Source organism: Schistocerca americana, chromosome 4 (genome assembly GCF_021461395.2).
Source record: "Schistocerca americana isolate TAMUIC-IGC-003095 chromosome 4, iqSchAmer2.1, whole genome shotgun sequence".
NCBI lineage: Eukaryota > Metazoa > Arthropoda > Insecta > Orthoptera > Acrididae > Schistocerca > Schistocerca americana.
The window spans coordinates 606,297,382-606,324,694 of NC_060122.1; the positions used below are offsets into that span (position 1 = coordinate 606,297,382).

Genomic DNA, 27,313 nt, shown 5'->3' on the forward strand with positions numbered 1-27,313 from the left:
GACCCAGTGCTGGAGGGTCATATGTTATGGCAGTATAGTGATGTGTCAGCACAGTAAGATGGGTCAAGGTGACAGAATGGCAGAAAGCAACTTTGCATTTGGATGTGCCTGTGACCACACCAATTTGTAGGTGATTGCCCAAGTCTACAATGAGTGATGTAACACAGTGTAAAGAATAGTGGTTGTAAACAGATCTTAACTGATGGGGACAAGAAAAGACTTTAATGCCTTGTTAATGGCAAAATGTTTCAAACCTTTCAGTAAGTGCTGCTATCAGTGACCACAGGTCCATATTGACCAGCTTCATTGTGAATGTTGCCTCTAGTGAGGTTATCACGGATTTAAAATGTGAATTAATCTGGGTGAAATTAAGTATTAAATAACGGTCAATAATAGTGATCTTATGCTTTATATCTAAAAACAAAGATGATGTGACTTACCAAATGAAAGTGCTGGCAGGTCGACAGACACAAACAAACACAAACATACACACAAAATTCAAGCTTTCGCAACAAACTGTTGCCTCATCAGGAAAGAGGGAAGGAGAGGGAAAGACGAAAGGAAGTGGGTTTTAAGGGAGAGGGTAAGGAGTCATTCCAATCCCGGGAGCGGAAAGACTTACCTTAGGGGGAAAAAAGGACGGGTATACACTCGCACACACACACATATCCATCCACACATATACAGACACAAGCAGACATATTTAAAGACAAAGAGTTTGGGCAGAGATGTCAGTCGAGGCAGAAGTGCAGAGGCAAAGATGTTGTTGAATGACAGGTGAGGTATGAGTGGCGGCAACTTGAAATTAGCAGATTGAGGCCTGGTGGATAACGGGAAGAGAGGATATATTGAAGAGCAAGTTCCCATCTCCGGAGTTCGGATAGGTTGGTGTTAGTGGGAAGTATCCAGATAACCCGGACGGTGTAACACTGTGCCAAGATGTGCTGGCCGTGCACCAAGGCATGTTTAGCCACAGGGTGATCCTCATTACCAACAAACACTGTCTGCCTGTGTCCATTCATGCGAATGGACAGTTTGTTGCTGGTCATTCCCACATAGAATGCGTCACAGTGTAGGCAGGTCAGTTGGTAGATCACGTGGGTGCTTTCACACGTGGCTCTGCCTTTGATCGTGTACACCTTCCGGGTTACAGGACTGGAGTAGGTGGTGGTGGGAGGGTGCATGGGACAGGTTTTACACCGGGGGCGGTTACAAGGGTAGGAGCCAGAGGGTAGGGAAGGTGGTTTGGGGATTTCATAGGGATGAACTAAGAGGTTACGAAGGTTAGGTGGACGGCGGAAAGACACTCTTGGTGGAGTGGGGAGGATTTCATGAAGGATGGATCTCATTTCTGGGCAGGATTTTAGGAAGTCGTATCCCTGCTGGAGAGCCACATTCAGAATCTGATCCAGTCCCGGAAAGTATCCTGTCACAAGTGGGGCACTTTTGTGGTTCTTCTGTGGGAGGTTCTGGGTTTGAGAGGATGAGGAAGTTGCTCTGGTTATTTGCTTCTGTATCAGGTCGGGAGGGTAGTTGCGGGATGCGAAAGCTGTTGTCAGGTTGTTGGTGTAATGCTTCAGGGATTCCGGACTGGAGCAGATTCGTTTGCCACGAAGACCTAGGCTGTAGGGAAGGGACCGTTTGATGTGGAATGGGTGGCAGCTGTCGTAATGGAGGTACTGTTGCTTGTTGGTGGGTTTGATGTGGACGGACGTGTGAAGCTGGCCATTGGACAGGTGGAGGTCAACATCAAGGAAAGTGGCATGGGATTTGGAGTAGGACCAGGTGAATCTGATGGAACCAAAGGAGTTGAGGTTGGAGAGGAAATTCTGGAGTTCTTCTTCACTGTGAGTCCAGATCATGAAGATGTCATCAATAAATCTGTACCAAACTTTGGGTTGGCAGGCCTGGGTAACCAAGAAGGCTTCCTCTAAGCGACCCATGAATAGGTTGGCGTACGAAGGGGCCATCCTGGTACCCATGGCTGTTCCCTTTAATTGCTGGTATGTCTGGCCTTCAAAAGTGAAGAAGTTGTGGGTCAGGATGAAGCTGGCTAAGGTAATGAGGAAAGAGGTTTTAGGTAGGGTGGCAGGTGATCGGCGTGAAAGGAAGTGCTCCATCGCAGCGAGGCCCTGGACGTGCGGGATATTTGTGTATAAGGAAGTGGCATCAATGGTTACAAGGATGGTTTCTGGGGGTAACGGATTGGGTAAGGATTCCAGGCGTTCGAGAAAGTGGTTGGTGTCTTTGATGAAGGATGGGAGACTGCACGTAATGGGTTGAAGGTGTTGATCTACGTAGGCAGAGATACGTTCTGTGGGGGCTTGGTAACCAGCTACAATGGGACGGCCAGGATGATTGGGTTTGTGAATTTTAGGAAGAAGGTAGAAGGTAGGGGTGCAGGATGTCGGTGGGGTCAGGAGGTTGATGGAGTCAGGTGAAAGGTTTTGTAGGGGGCCTAAGGTTCTGAGGATTCCCTGAAGCTCCGCCTGGACATCAGGAATGGGATTACCTTGGCAAACTTTGTATGTGGTGTTGTCTGAAAGCTGACGCAGTCCCTCAGCCACATACTCCCGACGATCAAGTACCACGGTCGTGGAACCCTTGTCCGCCGGAAGAATGATGATGGACCGGTCAGCCTTCAGATCACGGATAGCCTGGGCTTCAGCAGTGGTGATGTTGGGAGTAGGATTAAGGTTTTTTAAGAAGGATTGAGAGGCAAGGCTGGAAGTCAGAAATTCCTGGAAGGTTTGGAGAGGGTGATTTTGAGGAAGAGGAGGTGGGTCCCGCTGTGACGGAGGACGGAACTGTTCCAGGCAGGGTTCAATTTGGATAGTGTCTTGGGGAGTTGGATCATTAGGGGTAGGATTAGGATCATTTTTCTTCGTGGCAAAGTGATACTTCCAGCAGAGAGTACGAGTGTAGGACAGTAAATCTTTGACGAGGGCTGTTTGGTTGAATCTGGGAGTGGGGCTGAAGGTGAGGCCTTTGGATAGGACAGAGGTTTCAGATTGGGAGAGAGGTTTGGAGGAAAGGTTAACTACTGAATTAGGGTGTTGTGGTGCCAGATTGTGTTGCTTGGAATTTTGAGGTTTTGGAGGGAGTGGAGCTGGAAGTGGGAGACTGAGTAGATGGGAGAGACTGGGTTTGTGTGCAATGAGAGGTGGTTGAGGTTTGCTGGAAAGGTTGTGAAGGGTGAGTGAGTTGCCTTTCCGGAGGTGGGAAACCAGGAGATTGGATAGCTTTTTGAGGTGAAGGGTGGCATGCTGCTCTAATTTGCGGTTGGCCTGTAGGAGGATGCTCTGAATAGCCGGTGTGGATGTGGGAGAGGAAAGATTGAGGACTTTTATTAAGGATAGGAGTTGACGGGTGTGTTCATTGGCTGAGTTGATGTGTAGGTGAAGGATTAGGTGGGTGAGGGCAGTGGATTGTTCAGTTTGGAACTGGTATAGGGACTGATGGAAAGAAGGGTTGCAGCCAGAGATGGGAACTTTAAGTGTGAGGCCTTTGGGGGTTATGCCAAATGTTAGACAAGCCTGAGAAAATAAAATATGCGAGCGTAATCTGGCTAGGGTGAAGGCATGTTTGCGGGCGCAAACATGCCTTCACCCTAGCCAGATTACGCTCGCATATTTTATTTTCTCAGGCTTGTCTAACATTTGGCATAACCCCCAAAGGCCTCACACTTAAAGTTCCCATCTCTGGCTGCAACCCTTCTTTCCATCAGTCCCTATACCAGTTCCAAACTGAACAATCCACTGCCCTCACCCACCTAATCCTTCACCTACACATCAACTCAGCCAATGAACACACCCGTCAACTCCTATCCTTAATAAAAGTCCTCAATCTTTCCTCTCCCACATCCACACCGGCTATTCAGAGCATCCTCCTACAGGCCAACCGCAAATTAGAGCAGCATGCCACCCTTCACCTCAAAAAGCTATCCAATCTCCTGGTTTCCCACCTCCGGAAAGGCAACTCACTCACCCTTCACAACCTTTCCAGCAAACCTCAACCACCTCTCATTGCACACAAACCCAGTCTCTCCCATCTACTCAGTCTCCCACTTCCAGCTCCACTCCCTCCAAAACCTCAAAATTCCAAGCAACACAATCTGGCACCACAACACCCTAATTCAGTAGTTAACCTTTCCTCCAAACCTCTCTCCCAATCTGAAACCTCTGTCCTATCCAAAGGCCTCACCTTCAGCCCCACTCCCAGATTCAACCAAACAGCCCTCGTCAAAGATTTACTGTCCTACACTCGTACTCTCTGCTGGAAGTATCACTTTGCCACGAAGAAAAATGATCCTAATCCTACCCCTAATGATCCAACTCCCCAAGACACTATCCAAATTGAACCCTGCCTGGAACAGTTCCGTCCTCCGTCACAGCGGGACCCACCTCCTCTTCCTCAAAATCACCCTCTCCAAACCTTCCAGGAATTTCTGACTTCCAGCCTTGCCTCTCAATCCTTCTTAAAAAACCTTAATCCTACTCCCAACATCACCACTGCTGAAGCCCAGGCTATCCGTGATCTGAAGGCTGACCGGTCCATCATCATTCTTCCGGCGGACAAGGGTTCCACGACCGTGGTACTTGATCGTCGGGAGTATGTGGCTGAGGGACTGCGTCAGCTTTCAGACAACACCACATACAAAGTTTGCCAAGGTAATCCCATTCCTGATGTCCAGGCGGAGCTTCAGGGAATCCTCAGAACCTTAGGCCCCCTACAAAACCTTTCACCTGACTCCATCAACCTCCTGACCCCACCGACATCCTGCACCCCTACCTTCTACCTTCTTCCTAAAATTCACAAACCCAATCATCCTGGCCGTCCCATTGTAGCTGGTTACCAAGCCCCCACAGAACGTATCTCTGCCTACGTAGATCAACACCTTCAACCCATTACGTGCAGTCTCCCATCCTTCATCAAAGACACCAACCACTTTCTCGAACGCCTGGAATCCTTACCCAATCCGTTACCCCCAGAAACCATCCTTGTAACCATTGATGCCACTTCCTTATACACAAATATCCCGCACGTCCAGGGCCTCGCTGCGATGGAGCACTTCCTTTCACGCCGATCACCTGCCACCCTACCTAAAACCTCTTTCCTCATTACCTTAGCCAGCTTCATCCTGACCCACAACTTCTTCACTTTTGAAGGCCAGACATACCAGCAATTAAAGGGAACAGCCATGGGTACCAGGATGGCCCCTTCGTACGCCAACCTATTCATGGGTCGCTTAGAGGAAGCCTTCTTGGTTACCCAGGCCTGCCAACCCAAAGTTTGGTACAGATTTATTGATGACATCTTCATGATCTGGACTCACAATGAAGAAGAACTCCAGAATTTCCTCTCCAACCTCAACTCCTTTGGTTCCATCAGATTCACCTGGTCCTACTCCAAATCCCATGCCACTTTCCTTGATGTTGACCTCCACCTGTCCAATGGCCAGCTTCACACGTCCGTCCACATCAAACCCACCAACAAGCAACAGTACCTCCATTACGACAGCTGCCACCCATTCCACATCAAACGGTCCCTTCCCTACAGCCTAGGTCTTCGTGGCAAACGAATCTGCTCCAGTCCGGAATCCCTGAAGCATTACACCAACAACCTGACAACAGCTTTCGCATCCCGCAACTACCCTCCCGACCTGGTACAGAAGCAAATAACCAGAGCAACTTCCTCATCCTCTCAAACCCAGAACCTCCCACAGAAGAACCACAAAAGTGCCCCACTTGTGACAGGATACTTTCCGGGACTGGATCAGATTCTGAATGTGGCTCTCCAGCAGGGATACGACTTCCTAAAATCCTGCCCAGAAATGAGATCCATCCTTCATGAAATCCTCCCCACTCCACCAAGAGTGTCTTTCCGCCGTCCACCTAACCTTCGTAACCTCTTAGTTCATCCCTATGAAATCCCCAAACCACCTTCCCTACCCTCTGGCTCCTACCCTTGTAACCGCCCCCGGTGTAAAACCTGTCCCATGCACCCTCCCACCACCACCTACTCCAGTCCTGTAACCCGGAAGGTGTACACGATCAAAGGCAGAGCCACGTGTGAAAGCACCCACGTGATCTACCAACTGACCTGCCTACACTGTGACGCATTCTATGTGGGAATGACCAGCAACAAACTGTCCATTCGCATGAATGGACACAGGCAGACAGTGTTTGTTGGTAATGAGGATCACCCTGTGGCTAAACATGCCTTGGTGCACGGCCAGCACATCTTGGCACAGTGTTACACCATCCGGGTTATCTGGATACTTCCCACTAACACCAACCTATCCGAACTCCGGAGATGGGAACTTGCTCTTCAATATATCCTCTCTTCCCGTTATCCACCAGGCCTCAATCTCCGCTAATTTCAAGTTGCCGCCACTCATACCTCACCTGTCATTCAACAACATCTTTGCCTCTGCACTTCTGCCTCGACTGACATCTCTGCCCAAACTCTTTGTCTTTAAATATGTCTGCTTGTGTCTGTATATGTGTGGATGGATATGTGTGTGTGTGCGAGTGTATACCCGTCCTTTTTTCCCCCTAAGGTAAGTCTTTCCGCTCCCGGGATTGGAATGACTCCTTACCCTCTCCCTTAAAACCCACTTCCTTTCGTCTTTCCCTCTCCTTCCCTCTTTCCTGATGAGGCAACAGTTTGTTGCGAAAGCTTGAATTTTGTGTGTATGTTTGTGTTTGTTTGTGTCTGTCGACCTGCCAGCACTTTCATTTGGTAAGTCACATCATCTTTGTTTTTAGATATATATTTCCTATGTGGAATGTTTCCCTCTATTATGATCTTATGCTTTTATAGACCACCTGGGTCAGGACCTGTAGTTGTACAGCAATTCAGACAGAACTTGCAAAATATCATTAGTAATTTTCCTGATCATGCCATTGTAATAGGGGGTGACTTCAACTTGCCAGGTATAGATTGGGAGTGTTATGCCATCAAAACTGATGCCAGAGACAGGGAATCGTGTGGCCTTGTTCTGGATGTCCTGTCCAAAAATTGCCTTGAACAGATAATTAGAAAACCATCTCGTGAGGGTAATGTCTTAGACCTCCTGGCAACAAACAGACCTGAACTTATCGAATCAGTTAACATAGAGGAAGGTATCAGTGATCATAAGGCTGTGGCAGCATCTATGACAACGGGTCCTACAAGGAATGTTAAGAAAGGTAGGAAGATATATTTGCTGAGCAAGCATGACAGGATACAAATTTCAGAATATCTCAGCCATCAGCATAAAATATTCGATGATGAGGATGACGATGTGGAGAACAAATTGAAATAATTTAAAGGCATCGTTCAGTATGCCTTAAACGAGGATGTTCCAAGTAAGATTTTAAGGGATGGGAAAGATTCACCATGCTTTAATAGTCATGTTAGAGAAGTGCTATGTAAACAAAAGGCCCTTCATCTCAGATTCAAGAGAAATAAAAACCCAGCTGACAAATAAAAGCTGAACAAAGTGAAAATGAGCGTAAGGAGAGCTATGAGAGAAGCGTTCAATGATTTTGAAAGTAAGACGTTGTCAACCGACCTGAGCAAAAACCCGAAGAGATTTTGGTCGTATGTAAAATCAGTAACTGGGTCAAAATCATCTATTCATTCTCTCAGCGACCACACTGGCACCGAAATGGAAGATAACAGAGAGAAGGCCGAAATACTGAATTCGGTCTTCCGAAGTTGTTTCACCACGGAAGATCGTAACACTGTCCCTCCTTTCAATCGTCATATGAATGTCGAAATGGCAGATATTGAGATCACCGATCATGGAATTGAAAAGCAGCTACAATCGCTTAGTAATGGAAAGGCATCAGGACCAGATGAGATACCTACAAGATTCTATAAAGATTATGTGAAAGAACTTGTTCCCCTTCTAGCAGTGATTTATCATAGATCACTTGAGCAACAAAAGGTTCGTAACAACTGGAAAAAAGCCCAAGTCATTCCCGTTTTTAAGAAAGGCTGTAAGACAGATCCACAAAATTATAAACCTATATAGTTGATGTCGATCTGTTGTAGAATTATGGAACATGTTTTATGCTCAAGAATTATGACGGTTTTGGAAAATGAACGTCTCCTCTATAAAAATTAACGTGGATTCCGCAAAAAGAGATCCTGTGAAATTCAGCTCGCTCTGTTCCTCCACGAGACAACAGCGCACAGGTTGATTCCTTGTTCCTTGATTTCGATAAGGCATTTGACACCGTTCCACATTGCTGTTTAGTGAAAAAATTCGAGTTTACGGAGTATCGGAGCAGACCTGCGATTTGATTCAAGATTTTCTTGCAGATAGAACTCAGTATGTAACTCTTAATGGAACTAAATCAACAGATGTAAAGGTAATATCTGGAGTACCGCAGCGAAATGTGATAGGACTGTTGCTGTTTGCAACATATATAAATGATCTAGTAGAGAGCGTCGGATGCTTTTTAAGGCTATTTGCAGATGATGCAGTTATCTATACCAAGTAGCAACGCCAGAAGACAGAATTTGCAGAACGACCTGCAGAGAATTGATGAATAGTGTAGGCTCTGGCAGTTCGCCCTGAACGTAAATAAATGTAGCATATTGCGCATTCATAGGAAAAGAAATCCACTACTGTACAGCTACGCTATTGTTGACAAACTGTTGGAGACAACGTCTGCCATAAAATATCTAGGCGTAACTATCCAGAACGATCTTAAGTGGAATGACAGTATAAAAAAAGATGGGAAAAGCAGCCACCAGACTCAGATTCATCAGAAGAATCTTAAGGGAATGTAACTCATCCATGAAAGAAGTGGCTTATAAGGCGCTTGTTCACCCGATTCTTTAGTATTGTTCATGTATCTGGGATCCCTATCAGACAGGACTAATAGAGAAGATCCAATGAAGAGCGGTGCGTTTCATCACGGGATCGTTTAGCTGGCGAGAGAGCTTTACAGAGATGCTAAACAAACTCCACTGACAGATGCTGCAATAGAGGCGTTGTACATCATGAGAGATTTACTATTGACATTTTGGGGCAGCACTTTTCATGAGGAGTCAGACAACATATTATCTTCCACCCCCCCCCTCCACCCCCCCCCCTCCCCACACACACACACACACACACACACACACACACACACACACACACACACACACACACACACACACACGCACACACATACATCTCGCATATTGACCACAAGGAGAAAATTTCAGAAATTAGAGCCATACAGAGGGTTACCAAAAATCATTCTTCTCACGTACTATTCGCGAGTGGAACGAGGTTGGAGGGATCAGATAGTGGTACCAAAAGTACCCTCTGCCACACACCATTAGGTGGCTTGCGCAGTATGATTTAGATATAGAAGAAAGCTTTATGCAGTGCCACTTTATTTTGGATACATCACAAAAGGCGATTGTTCACAGCAACACACAAAGCTGCAAATCTTGAGTGGACCAAACAACACAGAAAATTGTCGGCAGCTTACTGGAGGTGTGTAGTGTAGCCTGGCGAGTCAAGATTTTGTCTTTTTTTAAATGACACAAGGTGTCTAGAGTACTGATGGTCCAGTGAGGTGTTTAATTTGTAGTGAATAGAGGGTGTAACTGAGGATGGAGGTGGTTATGTGACTTTTGCGAACGTTTGTAACAGTTGTGGCTACAGTTTCCTGAGACTCCAGTCGTGTGTGAGAGTTGTTTGTGCCTCGTGTGTGTGTGTGTGTGTGTGTGTGTGTGTGTGTGTGTGTGTGTGTGTGAGGGGGGGGGGGGGGTCTGTTTTTGACAAAGGCTTTACGGACTGAAAGCTTTAATTGTGACAGTCTTTTTGTTGTGCCTATCTTCGACTCAACATCTCCGCTCTTTGGTGAGTGACAACTTTCCTTTTCATAATGTGTTTGGTCCCACTCATTCAGGTTACTCCAAACATGAACCAGAATATTTATTCCAACATTACTGTGAACAAAAATTGCTCTTTCTTTTCCATCGTCATGATGTGGATTCTGCCATTTTCCAAGATGACAAAAGTCATGTTCACATGGCTGTACGCATATATCCCTAGTTTTATGAACTATCAGATACTCTTTTACACTTCAGCTAGCCCACTAAATCAGCTGATCTTAGTCCCATAAATGGTGCCTGTAACTGTTGGGTACAATGGGTGAAATCTAGGAAAGAAAGTCCCATCAATTTGGTAGCTCTCATCAATGAGCAGCTTCTGCTGGGTACAATACACCTGAGGGAACTCAGGGATGGTCTTCATCGTTAAACTGAGGCCATTATCATGACTGTAGGCAGTATTGTATGGTTTTAACTTGCTGTCTCTTGGGGGTGACAGGAGTATCCAGAATGCACTCTGCAGTGGAGTGTGCTCTGATATGAAACTCCCTGGCAGATTAAAACTGTGTGCTGGACTGAGACTTGAACTCGAGTTCGAGTCACGATCTGACACACAATTTTAATCTGCCAGGAAGTTTCAGCCAGGAGTGTTTATCTTAAGCGTGTAAAATGCATTCCTTAACTTGAGTATTACATAGTTTGTATCTGCAAAGTATTATTTTGATATGATCAAGAGCGCAAGCGGGGGCAATCTCTTTAACAATGACTTTCACCCTCTCAAATAAAATTTCAATTCCATTCCTTGTTTTCATTAGTAATTCTGTTTCCATGACTACGTATAAATATTGAGGTAACTTCATTTATAACGAGTCATACTGTTGTGGTACCCTAAGGATCAGTAAATACACAGTTATATTATGGCGACACTGCTGAATAACCTGAGAACAACCAGTAGACATGGACTCTATGGTTCTGTTTCCCAAATGAATATTTGTAAGATGAAATTATGTTCCATTTAATATATTATTATGCTTTATTCAGTTTTGTGTAGGTCTAATAGTTGTTTGTTATCCATTGTTCAAATATAAGAGACTATGCATGCTAGAGTACCTTGTTGTTTAATCAGATATGTTGAGATTTAATCTTTGTATGACCACCATATTAAGAATACATACAAAAAAGCTAAAATTCAAAAGTATATTATTTAAAGTGTATAATCCAATTAAAATTACTGGATAGTTGGCACTTCACATGTTGGAGCTGGTTTCCGCCAGTCAGAGAGCTCAGCGTCATGCCCAAACTGTTTGCCATTCCCAAACTGTCACAGTTGGTTAGTTGACTTCCAGTTCTTTGCCCAGCTTTCTTTATTGATATGTTTGGATCCTGAATCGTGGTTCAGACACTTTTATTTCATCATAAATGATATTCATCATTGTGACTTGATCTCTACAGTTATAAATACAACTATTTAAGACAGTGTTGTTGCAGACCACAATGGTTAACATATAAACCTGAAGCTCAGAAGATTGTAGGTTTGAATCACATCGACTGTAGCATTTTTTTTTTTTTTTATTTCTACATATAATAAAAAATTGATTATTATTTTTGTTTGGAATCTGACTGTGTAACCTATAATCTGCAGCCAAATGTCAGTGAGGACTGCTCGTCGGTTGGTAATGCAGAACCTGGCATAGCCAATGTGAGGACAGTTTCAAAAACCAATAATAGTGAGAAATTAAATTTTACTTTTAGCGCTGAAATTGAATTTTTTATGTCATGCTCATTAAGGTTAGCCTTGATCATTGTGAACAAAATGATCATGATTTTAGTTTTGCTACAGATTATTGAACATTATTTTCTCAGATACATTGCACATCACAAGGTTGTGGGCTACAAAATGTGTCATATATTGCAGTTTAGTCATTGGACACTTAAAATCAGCTGTCAACAGAGAATCTCACATTACCAATATACTTCTGGTAGTCATTTCCAACATTGTTCCATGTTACATATTAACAGCATTTGTGAAGTGCCACACCATGTTTTTGTATCACCTATAATAGAGCGGTAGCCAGCAGCCAATGTGACAATGCCCTAACAGCAAAAGACAGATGTCAACTATCAAATAATTTTAATTGGACTGCGTTAAAATAGATGTGTTACCCTGGCTAATATTCTCGCACTATTAATGCAGTTATTATTTTAATCTTACAGGTTTCCAAGAATTCCAGCACACTATTCTGAAGACCTCCAAAACATAATTTCACTAATGCTAAGTTCTAAGCCCTGTGATCGCCCAACAGTTGATGTTTTAATTCAGAATCCTGTTGTTCTTTCCCATGTCATTCAAGATTGCATTAATGCAAAGTTATCTGTACCTAAAAGTCTTCAAACTCTGGAAAATCCATGTGAAACAACTGAAAAGGTTAAAGTATTCCTACAAAATAACATTGCAGCTGCCAATCTTGCTGACGTTCAGGTGATACCAAATGACAGTTTCTCAAAAGGCTTTGACTATAAGTTTCAGGACATATTGTCAAAAAAACTGGAGGAGCTCAAAAGAAAAGAGGCAGCATTACAGTTAAAAGAGTTTGCAGTTGCTGAAAGAGAACGAGCTGTTCAAAAGAAAGAGAGAGATTTGTACACAGCAACAACAGCTGAAGGAAGGTTTATGACTGAGGGAAAAAGTCAGCATAAATATCGTGATGTTAAGTTGACAGCATGGAAGCAGAAAACTCCACACTTGTACCATATACCTATGAAGAATGAAGACACTTCTTTCAGTGCAGACACAGGTGACACAAGTATCCTTCCAACTTCTGCAAAACTGATTGCAGATGCTAAAGAATGTTTCATAAAAAAACCAAATGAAAGGAGAGTTCATTTTGATACTGTACCAATACTGGATGCTGTTGAGTATACATTTTATGACAGAAGTAGTACCCTTTGCATTAAGAAGCCTGCAATTGGTAAAACTAACGAACATATGCATTCTGAAACTGCTGGTTGCATCAGCAAGAAAAATGTATTGCACAGAAAGTCCTCTGCTCAGGTTCTCCAAAATGTTGACAATATCAACCAGAATAATGTGGACAGTTCACATAGGCATGTATTCAGCCAGTGGAAGAAGGCAGGTACCATTCCCCGGACAGGGAGGGGTAATTGTTCAAATAAGGAAAATAAGCATCCTACAGTGTCTTCTGCTCAAAATACAGTTGAATTGCCTGTGGATGATGTTCTTACCAAGAAATTCAGTTCAGTGGTAAATTTCAGATGAATTCTTATAGTGGAGAATGAGTGGTATGGTCTCATGTATTAAACACACATAAAAAACTTAGTACCTGACTAGTTTGTAGCTAATCAAATTAACATGGGGATAGTTGATCAATAAAATTATTTTATTCGTATTGAGTCTCAGGGATCCTAGAAAACTGACATACATACATACTTAACATCTAACATGTGAGCTTCAATTGGTATTATTATGCTTTACTGTTTTTATATAAAAAATTTGATGTGCTTGATTAAAAGATATTTAATTGTTGACCATTACAAATGTGGAACTGAAATGTATCTTCAGCTTGTTAGAAAATTTATTGTACTACACTCTGAATCAAGCAGGTTCATTTAGTCACATCAGATGTTTGTCAACTGTGCAGATAGAAAGTTTCTGTGCTAAACAGTAAATCAAACACATTCACATTGTTAAATCAACACTCTTTGGCTCATAATTGTCCTAAAATGCTACTTATAATATAGCAGTAACTAATCTGTCCAAGGATCATTATCAATGAACTGATACCCTATTTAATGAGAAATTATACAGGTAACATTCAGTATTAGAATCATTGTTACTCTCATTTTGTAGAAAGCTTTTGTAGGTACTAGAAACAGCTGCTAACCTGAATGTGCCATGGCTTGTTGGCAATTATAAAATAGTACTGTTAGATAGATAGAGAACTCATGTTGACATCAACACTTGACACTAGTTCTGACTAATTTCCACTTCCAACAGGCAAACAAATTACTACTACAAACACACAACTGTGGTATCACAAAAATAGCAACACTAGGTGCAACAGAAATCGTATCCACTGGACAATCTCCAAATCTGCAGATGTAGGAATAGTAAATCCCCAGGAAAACATATAAGGTGAAGAAATGAAAGAATACTCAACACAACATGAACATATATCATAAAAATAGATTCATAGAGAAATTTAAAAAGAAAATTTACAACAGAAAATATAGGGAGAATAAAAGAAATGTCAGTTTGTGAAGATATTTTGAGAGGATATGAATGCAAAACAGAAAACATGCTCTTTGAATGGGGAAATGGAAGGAAGGAGGATAGGTTACACATACTGAAACTAGGAACCAGCTGTTAAATGAATCGTGATATTTAAATGTGGCTACAGAATCCTGAGATTGTGAAACTGAAGCTTCCATTTTTGGAAATTAGGCAAAAACGAAATGCACAGCAGTTATAAAAACAAGGGCAAAGCTATTGTTTATGTTGCCCATCACATATTGTCACACTGTTGCACCACATAATGAAGTTGTTCAGAGGAAAAAGTTTTTGTTATCACTTAAAATGTGATATAAGGGGGTTTGTTTGTGTTTTTGCCCCGGATGATAACTAGATGAAATATTTGTCAGGATTTGTAAGCGGTCGGTCCTTGAGGTACGGCAATACGTGAACACAAGAAGTAAGTTCAAACAGTTTTACTAACAAAGGCGGATTATAAAACATGCACACTATGCGCACCCATCATCACTGTGTCTGACATCCTAACAGCGGCTAATTACGGTCGTATCGAAAGGCTCCATGGTGAGCTAAGAAAAGAGACATATTCACGCCCAAGGCCACGCTAGTTAATACTGCACGCTGCGGATAGCAGCCAGTGGTGTACAGCGCTTGCAGTGCAGCCGGACGCGTGTCTACTGACCAAGCAAATTGTCAGCATTCCAGACAGGTCGGCTGGTGAGCGCGTGTTACATACTGTACAGCTGCGCGCAATCCGTAGATCCTTACATTACTCTCCCCAGAGAAAAAGAGCAACCATTGGTGACTCAAAACTACCCCCTGGGCATTATGAATCTACGAGGATGAGTCAAATGAAAACTTTAAATATTTTTTAAATATTATTTATTGTGCAAAAGTGGTACAAAGCTGTATCAATTTTCAACATAATCTCCCCCATGCTCAATGCAAGTCCTCCAGCACTTACAAAGTGTATAAATTCCTTTAGAAAAAAATTCTTTTGATAGTCTGCGCTACCACTTGTGCACCACGTGGCGTACCTCTTCATCAGAATGGAATTTCTTTCCTCCCATTGCATCTTTGAGTGGTCCAAACAAATGGAAATCACTTGGGGCAAGGTCTGGTGAGTATGGTGGATGAGGAAGACACTCAAAATGCAGGTCTGTGGTTGTTGCAACTGTTGTACGGGCAGTGTGGGGCCTTGCATTGTCATGTTGCAAAAGGACACCTGCTGACAGCAATCCGTATTGCTTTGATTTGATTGCATGCCGCAGATGATTTTTTAGGAGATCTGTGTATGGTGCATTGGTGACAGTGGTCCCTCTAGGCATGTAATGCTCCAAAACGACACCTTTTTTGTCCCAAAAGATAGTCAGCATAACCTTCCCTGCTGATGATCCTGTTCGAAAATTCTTTGGTTTTGGTGATGAGGAATGGCGCCATTCCTTGCTTGTTCTCTTCATTTCCAGTTGGCGGAAATGAACCCATGCTTCATCCCCAGTAACGATTCTTGCAAGGAAGCCATCACCTTCTCATTCAAAGCGCCGAAGAAGTTCTTCACAAGCATCAACATGTCGTTCTCTCATTTCAGGAGTCAGCTGCCGTGGCACCCATCTTGCAGACACTTTGTGAAACTGGAGCACATCATGCACTATGTGGTGTGCTGACCCATGACTAATCTGTAAACATGCTGCAATTTCATTCAGTGTCACTCGGTGGTTTTCCTTCACTTTGACTTCAACTGCTGCAATGTTCTGTGGAGTCACAACTCGTGCCTGACCTGGACGAGGAGCATCTTCCAATGAAGTCACACCATTTGCGAACTTCCTACTCCATTCGTAGACTTGCTGCTGTGACAAACATGCATCACAGTACTGAACCTTCATTCATCGATGAAGCAAAAACTGAATAACAGAACACTGTTCTTCCTTGGTGCAAGTCGCAGGTGGAATGGCCATCTTTATACTGGTACTATGATGGTATGTGTGCATCTGCACTCTGCTGCCACCTACAGGCCATTCTGCGCGCTGTTTGTAGCATGCTTACCAACTTACAGGATAACGGCGCGAAATTTCAATTTGTTATTACAAATTTGAGGTTTTCATTTGACTCACCCTCGTATTTTGCCATTTGTGGCACGAGAAGGCATTGCAACATGTATTTCATTTGCAGACACAATAACGTTCAGTACAGAGAAGCATGCCTTCAGGATGACAGTTTCCTACATGACAAATGCTGTTGACAAAGGACAAATTAATAAAAGCAATAAAAGCACAATACTGACAATCAAGTATGCATTAACATTACTGAATGAATCGAAGGACGTGATTCTATTTGCTGCTTTAATGAAGTTTAACTCATTATTGGAAGAGATTACATTTTCATGGATGTCCTTAATTAAATTATTATCTTCAGAAAAACTTGAAAAGGAATGCTTTCCATATGTTAATATGTATGAATCATTGTAATAAACAGATAACATTCTCGTTAATAGCAAATGTCCAGTTGCATGAAATGTAGTTGGCAATACACTAGGCATATCAAATAGTTCACATGATAAATCACAGTGTGTGGCATTCAACTTGAGTGTAAAGGGTAGCTCAGGTGTACCATAATTTTTACATGTAAATGTGACATCAAGGGTGGAGTTAAATGAGAAAATTATACCTTCAGAAGATCGTTTAAGAAATGGATGATAAAGATGCGTTAAAATTCTAGGGCAACCATCTCTTGGGGGATGAATCATAAATAATTCTTTCTCGCAGCTGTACACTCTACTATCTAAGAATACTGCTGATTCAGGGAAAATTAACTTATGACTACATTTACACATATGCAAATCATTTTCATTTAGGGACACAAAATATCTTCGATCCTTGCGGATCAGTAGATAATCATTCAGTACGTACTTTACATGAATACCTGCCTATCTCCATTTCACAGGGTAAGTATAAATCTTATACATTTCAAAATTATGCTTTGATCTAGCGATGAATATATAAACAATAACAGTTAATTCATCTTCAATCATTAAAGAGTGTGTGGTGGTTAACTTATAGTAAGCATATAAATTGTAAGTGTTAACAGGGTAAATCATAGTATATGTTGCATCTAGCTTTCGTTCAACTGATAGTAGGATCTGTAAAAATTGTTCTGGATGTAGTAGTACACTGCTCAAACAATCATTTGAACTACTTTCTAAGGCTGTTCTTAAGTTAAGGGCATCAATTCTAGCATTTGATAAACTATCAGTAATCCTTAACAAAAGAGTTTATAAATCTGAGTGTTCACTCACAGCATTTAATCCTTGGAACAGTTCTTGGATATTTGCGTTCGTTTCATTGTGGATTAAGTGGAAATGTGAAATAAATTGCTTTACAGTCTGTTCAATTAAAACTGTGGTTAGTGATGGTTCTTTGCATATTCTTTAATACGATCATTTCATTAGAGAGGTTAGTTGAATCTGTACCGGACTGTTGTTCAAGAGCTAATATTTTGCCTTTAACTTCCAGTAGATCTCTACTAGTTAAAGTACCAAATACAGTAAGAAGGATACTCCCACCAAAAACAGACCAGGCACGTTTACACCTAATTAAAGTTGTGTGGCAAAAATTTTAAAAAACAGTAAATCTCTTCTTCATAATTTGCAAATGTAGACTCTACCTGCATTTTGGCTGTGATCCAGTTATTATACCAAGATGTACCCATTTCCAAAATTGTATCATTACCATTAACAGAACAAATTAGATCAATTTGCTTCTTTACAGAAGTGAACTGTTGCTGGATTTTACTCAGATTGTACTTGAGGACAAGTTTTGCATTAGTTGTTGAAACTACTATGTCTGATCGTGGTTCAAACAAAACACCTGTACTCTGTGGTACTATTACTACAGCATTAGTAGAATACGCTATCATAGCAAACTTTACAATAAAAATTAACATGGTTAATTAGTTCTAAATACTAGAGTTGACAACAAACATAAAACAAATGAGTTTCTTGTGGTAACCTGTGGAATAAAAGATATATTTTCACTGGTGCACTCATGCAGTAGCTTCAATACTACATTTTCACAACACATTCACATAAGCTCATGGCTGAAATAAACACACGCATTGCACTCACACACTACACATGTTTACACAGATTGTAGGAGTGTCTGGAACAGGATTGCTCGGAACGTGGCGCTGCCTCGGCCTCGAAGTCTGGACTGTGACCTCGCGATTCTCGCTTCCTGGGTTTGAGAACAGCAGGTCTGCCTCTCGGTCGGTCCTTGTCGTCTTGCAATACTACAGGAAATCTACCCAGAAATGGCTTTACACGATTGACATGAACGACAATCGAACAAAAGGGCAGTTGGAGCTTAAGAGTGACTGGCGACAACACCTCCAAGAATGGATAAGGTCCTTTCCAAAACTTCTTAAACTCTTTGACTTGACTTTTCTTCAACACCACATTGCTCAGATATACAAGATCTCCAACTCGATACTGTGGCACTGCTGCTTGGCGGTCGTGTTGTCTTGTGGCTAACTATTTTAATAATTGTTCTGTGGACACTCTTGACTCTTCCATTTCCTTCAGGGTGTGCTAGTGTAGTCCTTAATTGAATTATTTGCATGAGCTTACAAGTCTGTTTAAGTAATTCACTCATAAAATTCTTCCTTGATCACTAATTATACTTAATGGTGATCCAAACTTAAGAATCCATTATTTTACCAAAACTTTAGCTATAGTCTCAGTGCTCTGATCAGGTATTGGTATCATGAGAAGGTATCTAGAGAAATGATCTAACATTGTCAATATGTATTTGTTTCCATCTTTAGTCTTAGGCAATGGTCCTATGACATCTATCCCTACTTGTCGAAATGGTTCACTTGTCTCTGGCAGTTCTTGCAATGTTGCTCTACTTTTTCCCACATTATTCTGTCTGTTACAGGACTCAATTGTGAAACAAACTCGAAAATGTCAGTTTCGTGGCTTGGCCACCGAAACATTTGAGCTATTTTAATGTTTGTTGCTTTTTTACCAGAATGTCCTGATAATAAAGAATTGTATTGCTCTTTCGTGCTTTCTGGAATAACTAGCCGGTTTCCTTTACTAGTGATTTTGTACAGTAAATCATCTATTTCGACAAAACGTTGATCATTTTTACATAATTTGCATTGTTGATATTCTTCTTTAGCTGCTTTTAACTCTTCTTCTCGACTTATTGTAACACAAACATTGACTTTTCGACTCATTGCATCAGCATTCACATGTTGTTTACCAGGTCGGTGAATTACCTTAAATTGGTACTCACTCAGTCTTAATGCCCATTTTGTTAATCTGGAACTTGGATCCTTTAAGTTCAATAACCATTTAAGTGCGGCATAATCTGTAATAACTGTAAATTTTTCCCAGTTGAGAAATATCTGTTATGTGTTATAGCAAAAACCAAAGTACAAAGCTCCTTCTCAGTAGTAGTGTCATTACGTTCTGCTTTATTTAATTGTCTGGAAGCAAATGAGATTGGCCATCAACTTCTTGAGCGAAGATTGCACCTATGGCAATATTTGATGTAGCTTTTGAAAGAATAAAAGGTTTACTGAAATCTGGATAGGCTAACACTGGGGCTGTGGTTAGAGCAGTTTTAAGTCTTCCATTGCCTTTTTGCATTCTTTTGACCAATTAAATGTGGCTCCTTTCTTCAGTAGCTGTGTCATTGGGCGTGCTATATTGTCGTAACCGGCTATAAATCATCTGCAGAAATTTGACAATCCCAAGAATGATTGCAGTTATTTCAAATTCTGTTGTTCAGGAAAATTCTTTACATCTTCAATTAATTTCAGATCAGGTCGAACACCTTCACTGGTTATAACATGACCAAGATAGTTAACTTTACTTTGTGCAAAATGACATTTCTCTATTGATAAAGACAGGTTTGCACTTCTTATGCACTCAAAAACAGCTTGTAGTCTCTCAGTATGCTGCTTCATGTTTTCACCAAAAATTATTACATCATCAAGGTAAACAAGTGCTTGTGTTGGGGAGAGCTCTTGTAAAACTGAATCCATCAGGCATTGAAATGTAGCTGGAGCATTACGAAGTCCAAACAGCATATGAAGATACTTGTATACTCCTGTTGCTGTTACAAATGAAGTTATTGCTTGATCATTTGGATGTACTGTTAACTGGTGATAACCACTTGTTAAATCACATACTGAAAAGTTCGACATCTGCTCAAGTAATCCAAGGTTTCCACTAAATTTGGTAAGGGTTAAATCTCGGGTGTGGTCACAGCATTCAAAGATCGATAATCAACACAAAAACGGAACTGTGGTTCAACAGAAATTGATTTCTTCATTACAATTACAACAGGCGAACACCATGGTGGGTTTGAAGGATCTCTTTGTTTTATAACTCTGGCTTATAATTTTTCTTTAACCATGTCTTCTACCAACTCTCTTTGACTGAATGGTATTCGGTAAGGTTTCTCTGTGATTGGGGCTGCATTCCCTGTATGAATACAATGCTGAACTAAATGAGTGACTGGTAAATTTGCACATTCTCAGAATAAATCTGCATACTCAACAAAAAAGGCGCTAACATCTTCTGTTCATCAGCTATCAAATGTTCTATCTTCTTCCAAATCTTGTGCTTCAGTTCATTATTAACTTCGCCTGCTCGTAATTTTGGGGTACTGTTACAAAAATCTGTGTTTATAACTGCAGCATTTGTTACCTCATCTGGAATCTGTATTATGTTACTGTTACTTACGCTCGACACTTCAGCAACTTTTGTTCCTCGTGGCAAAACAACATCCTCATTGCTCATATTCGTTATTGTAACCGGGGCTTTTGCGACATTCTGTCTCACCATTGTAGTGAAACCTACACTTCTAGCAACATAATAATTCATTGTCTCCAGTAACTTACTTTTTTCGGATCGCTCAATTAATAATAAAGTTCCTTCCTTTCATCGAGGTGACTTAACTTCAACGTAGATTGTCTTTCCTGCTCCCTTGGGAATTTGCTGAGGCTGATCAATTTGAACATCAACTCGGACTGTTTGAACTGATGCATCATTTGGGTGGTCCATTCCCACGACGTCAGTATTGCTGCTCCTTTGAGTACGATCTGAAGAACGATTTCCTAGGTTGTAGTTGCTATGGCCTAGTCTGATCTTTCTTTCTGCGACAAATATCTCTGCCTTGTTAGTGGACAAGAAATCAAATACAAGTACACCGTCGTAATGCATTTCGTTATTTGAAACTACTTGCGCCATTGCTGTGTATTTATCTTTATTTTCACCTTCATCTTGGCCTTGGCCAAGAAGTAATTCTATGTCAACTTCTCCATAGTTACATGGCTTTCCTCTGTTTAACCCTCGCACTTTTAATAGCGGCTGTTTCAATTTATCTCGTTTATCTATGTGACACCACATTAATGAGGTCTGTGTTCCTGTGTCAATAAGTAGTTTGATGTTTCTCCCACGATATACAGCACCTATCATGAAGTCATTTTTGCTGGAACTAACAGGAATCACTGACTCTGGCAAGGGGCGTACGGAGTGGTGGCCCATACGTCCCCGTACTCATTTATAAAGATCTGGCAGATTGTCTGTTGTTCACATTACCTTTCATCTTGTTGCGACAATTTCTCGAAACATGACCCTGCATCCTGCAATGATAGCAGATTCAATTCTCTTTACAAACCTTACACTAGTGACCCAGCTTATTTCATCTGTAGCATTGTACTGTTGTGTTGAAAACTCGGCATTCTTGTTTCTGCATCTCATTCGGTCGTCTTAGTGCTTCAATGAAACAAACAGCTGATTCTGCTGCTTCCTGAAACGTTTTACATCGCGCCAATCAAACAGCTTTGCTTACTTCCTCTCCGTGCAACCCATGAATGAATGTGTCCGAGGCTCTCTAGTCGGCTTCGAACAACTGAATGCGGTTTTCATTTTCATCTTCTACTAACTTGTATGTTTGAGTGTTGATGTTTTGAATTCTGTCTGCAAACTGCTCGATAGATTCATCTCGTCGCATTCGAAAACTGTAAAACTGCTCTCTGTAACCTGATCCCGTTTTTACATTTAAATCTCTGAACAACAAACGTTCTAAACTCATTGTAATCTTCTGTTTTCATGCAAGTAGGCTCCACACTAATGAAATCTTGTGCTGCTCCCTGAATTCTTAATTTGGCAACCACTAGCTTATTGGAATCTGTCCATGATCCTAACAGGGCGGCACCTTCAAGTTTACGATAAAACACCTTCGCATCATCTTCGGGTTTCCCGCTAAACACTAGTAATGATGGCAATAATGAAAAAATCTTTGTTGTAGTTGTACCTGTACTGCCTGAACTATCATTTGCCAAGTCTTTTGGAATGTTACGCTCGCTTCTTTCCGCTTTTAACTGCCGAATCTCTTCTTGCAGTTCGATAATAACAGTTTGTAGATCGACAACATTCCTCTGACTGGACTGCGACATTTCGTCTAATTTAATGCCAATGAGTCACAGAAATGTAAAATAAAAATCCATCACTGCCTTTCGTATTCTAGCCAAACTGGAGTAGACCAACCTGAATTCCAGCGTTGGATGTCCCTGCGTAGTCGAAAGGTGTTCATGCTGCTGTTGCTGCTGCTCAGAAGTTCACATAGTGCTGCACCTCTTCAGGACTGTAGATTTTCAATAATTATCCCCATGCTGTCACCACTTCTATAAGGGTGTTTGTTTGTGTTGTTGCCCCGGATGGTAACTAGGCAAAATATTTGTCAGGATTTGTAAGCGGTGGCTCCTTGAGGTACAGCAATACGTGAACACAAGAAGTAAGTTTAAACAGTTTTATTAACAAAGGCAGATTATAAAACATGCTTACTATGTGCACCCATCATCACTATGTCTGACATCCTAACAGTGGCTAATTACGGTCGTATCAAAAGGCTCCATGGTGAGCTAAGAAAAGAGACATATTCGCTCCCGAGGTCACGCTAGTTAATGCTGCGGACGGCGGCCAGTGGCATACTCTGCGTCGCAGTGCGGCCACACGTGTGTCTACTGACAAAGCAAATTGTCAGCATTCTAGACAGGTCGGCTGGCAAGTGCGTGTTATGGCTGCGCGCAATCCGTAGACCCTTACAGTGACAAAACTGAAATCTTATACACATGCCATGAACGCGTCAGAAATTTAACATATTTGTGAAATTAATTCAAGGTCTAGAAAAAATAGAAGTACAAAATGTTAATGATCCAATTAATAAAATGTTCTGGGCTATTATCCCCTGGTCGAATGGATTTCACATTTAAACCCAATGTTTCATCCTCATCTGCGGATCCATTTTCAAGGGTGATTGTAACTTCTTTGAGTGTCCAATTCACACCAGGGCTCACTACTTACTGTATCAAAATTCCTTTACATGTCCTTCCGTACAGTGTTTTGAATACCTGAGCACAGTTGGCTGTTGTCGACTGCTGTCATCCACTGTTGCTATCACCCCATGGTAGAAGACCGGGTACACATCATCTTTAGCACAGGAGTCCAAATCTTGTTCAATTTCACCCGCTACTCCTTCCTACTGAAATTCCTGGGGTGTTTTACAATCACAGTAGCCTACCATATAGCGTTTCATGGTATCTGCTTATGGCTGCCAGTACTTGAGTCGTACCAGGATGAATGGGGTGGTCTCCTGGCTAGAAAGAATATCCCATAACAGCTGATCTGTCAACCTTCCCTCTTCTGCAATTGCCCCTGTGCCCTTCTAGCTGGTTTTTGACTATTCTTTTTGGAATATCCATGTATGCATTCCCACAACGACACAGAATTCCATAAATTCTTGCTTTTTTTCAGGGATTGACGAGCATCCTTGGCCAATTTTAGATGATCTCTTATCTGCCGCATGGGTTTTTACATTAATGCGGTGTTCTGTTTTTCTCAAGATTTTTCCTATTTGGTCACTTTCATCCTTAATGAAAGGCAGGAAAACTTTCGTAGGCACTCTTGCATCATGATGATTTCTGCACAATGGTCTTAATGCTCTTTTTACCTCCACGGACAAATAATCATTTTTGAGCAGTGCATTGATGAGATGTTGTAATTCTGTATCAAGCACCTCTGATTCGCAGATGTTCATTGCTCTGTCTGCCAGCATCTTTTGTGATGCCTCACTTTTTTTGTGTGTGGTGGTTTAAATCCCACGTAGGTGATAACCTGTATGCATGGGTTTTCGGTAAACCATGTGACCTAAGCTGCTATCTTCTTGCTTAAAAACTAGCACATCCGGTAAAAACATCTCAACGGAATCAATATGAAGGTTCAGTTTAGCATGAGGAGCAGTCAGGTGGAAAATTAAATTTTCTGGATGAGCTAGTTTTTGAGAAAGAAGATGGTAGCTTAGGCCACATGGTTTGCCGAAAACCCACACACACAGACCATTACCTGCATCAGGATTTAAACCACCACCCACAACAAAAAAGAGACATCTTAAAAATATTAGTGGATAGAGCATGGAACATCCGCAAACCAGAGCTGCTTGATGGAGAATTTAAACATCACATCAATCAATGCATTGCTCAAGAATGGTTATTCATCTGCTGAGGTAAAAAAAATCGCTAAGACCACCATGCAGAAATCATAATGATGCGTGAGCGCTTGTGAAACTAAGAGTTTTCCTACCTTTCATTAAGGACATTACTGACCGCTTGGGAAAAATCTTGAAAAAATGGAAGATTTCAGTAATGTACAAACTGACTTTGAAAATACAAGATCACTTAAAATTGGCCAAGGATGGACTTATGAAAGAAAGGATATTGCGAAGGCATTGTGTAAACAACCCCAAGGTGTGGGTACACCATTCCTCACAATATCCTTTCTCCGAGAAGTGTTAGTCTTGCAAGTTTCGCAGGAGAGGTTCCATGAAGTTTGGAAGGTAGGAGATGAGGTACTGGCAGAAGTAATGCTGTGAGGACAGATCGTGAGTTGAGCTTGGGTAGCTCAGTCAGTAGAGCACTTGCTAGCAACTGGCAATGGTCCTAGTTTGAGGCTTGTTTTGACACATAGTTTTAATCTGTCAGAAAGTTTGCTTTCCCATCTTCACCAACTTAAGCAAACATGTTGGTCACACCTCAGTGCTCTTTGCTTTCTCAGTTACTGTTCTACACTTTTGGTGCATCACAAAGCTCCGATTCTGTCCCATCTTGATTGCAAGAGCCTAGTATATGCTCAGCATTGCGGATGCTGGGCCTGATTCACCATTGTGTCATCCGACTTGCAACTGGTGCCTTTCAGACCAGCTATGTGAACAGCGTCCACTACAGATCAAGCACCAACAGCTGCTGTTCAACTATCAACTACGCAATACACGTTCGCTGCCCCCTGTCAACATTTGAACTAACATAACCTTTTTGCTAGTAGGGAGATCCACCTCCCACAAAAGAGGCTCAGTACTGGAGTCATGATCACAGTTTGCACACAGTGTCTGTGCTCTGACCTGTGACTTCCCTCATTGTCACTTCTTGTCAGGGAGCAGTCGTGTATGTACCTGGTTCTTGGCTCTGTCTCAGCCTGTCCTTTAAGCTGAAAGACACTGTTGATGGTTTTTTGCTGCCTGTTCCTGGCTGTCCTTGATGCATTTCTGGGTTTGGAAGTGGTAACACTGATGGCTCTACAGTCAACGGATGAATTGGTTTTGCCTACATACATACAGGGTGCAAGGATCTACACACTCTGTCAAAAGGATGCAGTGTATTCACTGTAGAATTGGCCACCACTTAAGCCCTCAGTTATGTTCATTCTTGCACCAGCAAGATGTTCTTAATGGGCAGTGACTCCCTGACAAATTTTCAGGCTATTGGCCATTTTCAGGCTATTGACCATTGATCATGACTATCAGAACCTCCTTACTGACCTCCATCAAGCAGGTCGGTCAGCCGTCCCTGTCTGGACCCCAGGTCACATTGGGATCCCAGGGAGTGAACTTGCTTACCAGTTGGCCAAGTTGGCTACCAGGAAGCCATCTTTGGAGATAGAGGTACTGGAACCAGACCTTTGGTTGACTCCACACCATTAACTGGAAGCTTGGAAAACTTCTGGTTTCTCCTAACAAACTGCGAGCAATAAATGGAATCACGTCCACATGGCCGTCTCCCCTTTGTGCTTCTGGCAGAGAAACTACCATTCTATCGACTTCACACTTGGCTGACCCATGGCCAGATTCTGAGATGAATATCCACTCCCAGTTGGCGTGGTGCCTGTCTGAAGGTGACCCACATCCTACTGCACTGAGCCAATTTGGTCACCTTATGGTAAAGCCTTAAACTTGTTGAAATGGTGCCTCTGGTGCGATGAGACGACACCAAGGCGCGTGATTTGGTTTTACATTTTATCTGTGAAGGTAGTTTCTCACTCTCTCTGTGAGGTAAGGCATATTGGCCTCATCAGTCAGTCGAGGAATTGGAGATGAGCCTCCTTCAACCCTGAGGTCCACAGATGCCCTTCATTGGTGCTGGTCCGGCCAGGCTACTGCCCTTCTCATCCTTTTTAATTCTTCTTATTCTTTTACATCTGTCATTGGTTTACTGTCTCATTATCATTTGTTTTCTTTTCTGAGATTTTACCAACTTGTCAGCATTGTTAGTTTTCTTGTGGTAATGGAGGATTATGAGACACCAGTCAGATGCAGAGGGTGGGTCTCCCATCGCGTATGTCCTGAGAGCCTCTAGCTGCTTTCTGGGTGGAGAAACTTGCCCACCTTCACTGTCTTGCCCGTCTTTCACGTCTACAGTGGAATCACAGTAGTATGTTCCTCATTGCCTCATATTCCTGGATAGTACATCCATTTTTGGAAGTCGCAGTCCCAGTTACATTAAATGCAAGTTAAAATCATGCTTAGCACATTCAAATTTGGCAGTATGGGTTCCGTTTGCCCACTGCTACTTCTGCCACTGAGAGTGGTGGAGGAGGTGTTTGCAGCTGCTGCGCAGAATAGGGAATATACAGAAAGGAAACTTGGCTGAAATCCTTGCTCCAAAATTTAGTGTGCATGCATGAAGTTGGGCATATTGAGACCGAGTTAACAGCTGCTTTCGAATTCAAAGGCGAATGGATTGGTTTTGCTTATTTTATTAATTGTGCATGTTAGCTGATGGGCTTACCTATAAATAAACAGTTGTTTGATGTACTGTAAAAGCTAGAAATATGTGTTAATACTTTTAGGTTTGCCATCATTATAATGATGCAGCAGT

General features: G+C 41.9%; 1 protein-coding gene across 7 annotated transcripts in view; it reads left to right on the forward strand.

Annotated features, from left to right (window-relative positions):
* Positions 1-13,232, forward strand: part of LOC124613945 (serine/threonine-protein kinase Nek2-like) — a 71,963-nt gene extending 58,731 nt beyond the window's left edge. For all 7 annotated transcript variants that reach the window (XM_047142700.1, XM_047142704.1, XM_047142705.1 and 4 more), the window contains one exon: positions 12,043-13,232. In XM_047142700.1, the coding sequence (XP_046998656.1) occupies positions 12,043-13,105 (1,063 nt within the window). In that variant the 3' untranslated portion in view covers positions 13,106-13,232. The remainder of the gene's footprint in view (positions 1-12,042) is intronic.
* The last annotated feature ends 14,081 nt before the right edge of the window (positions 13,233-27,313 follow it).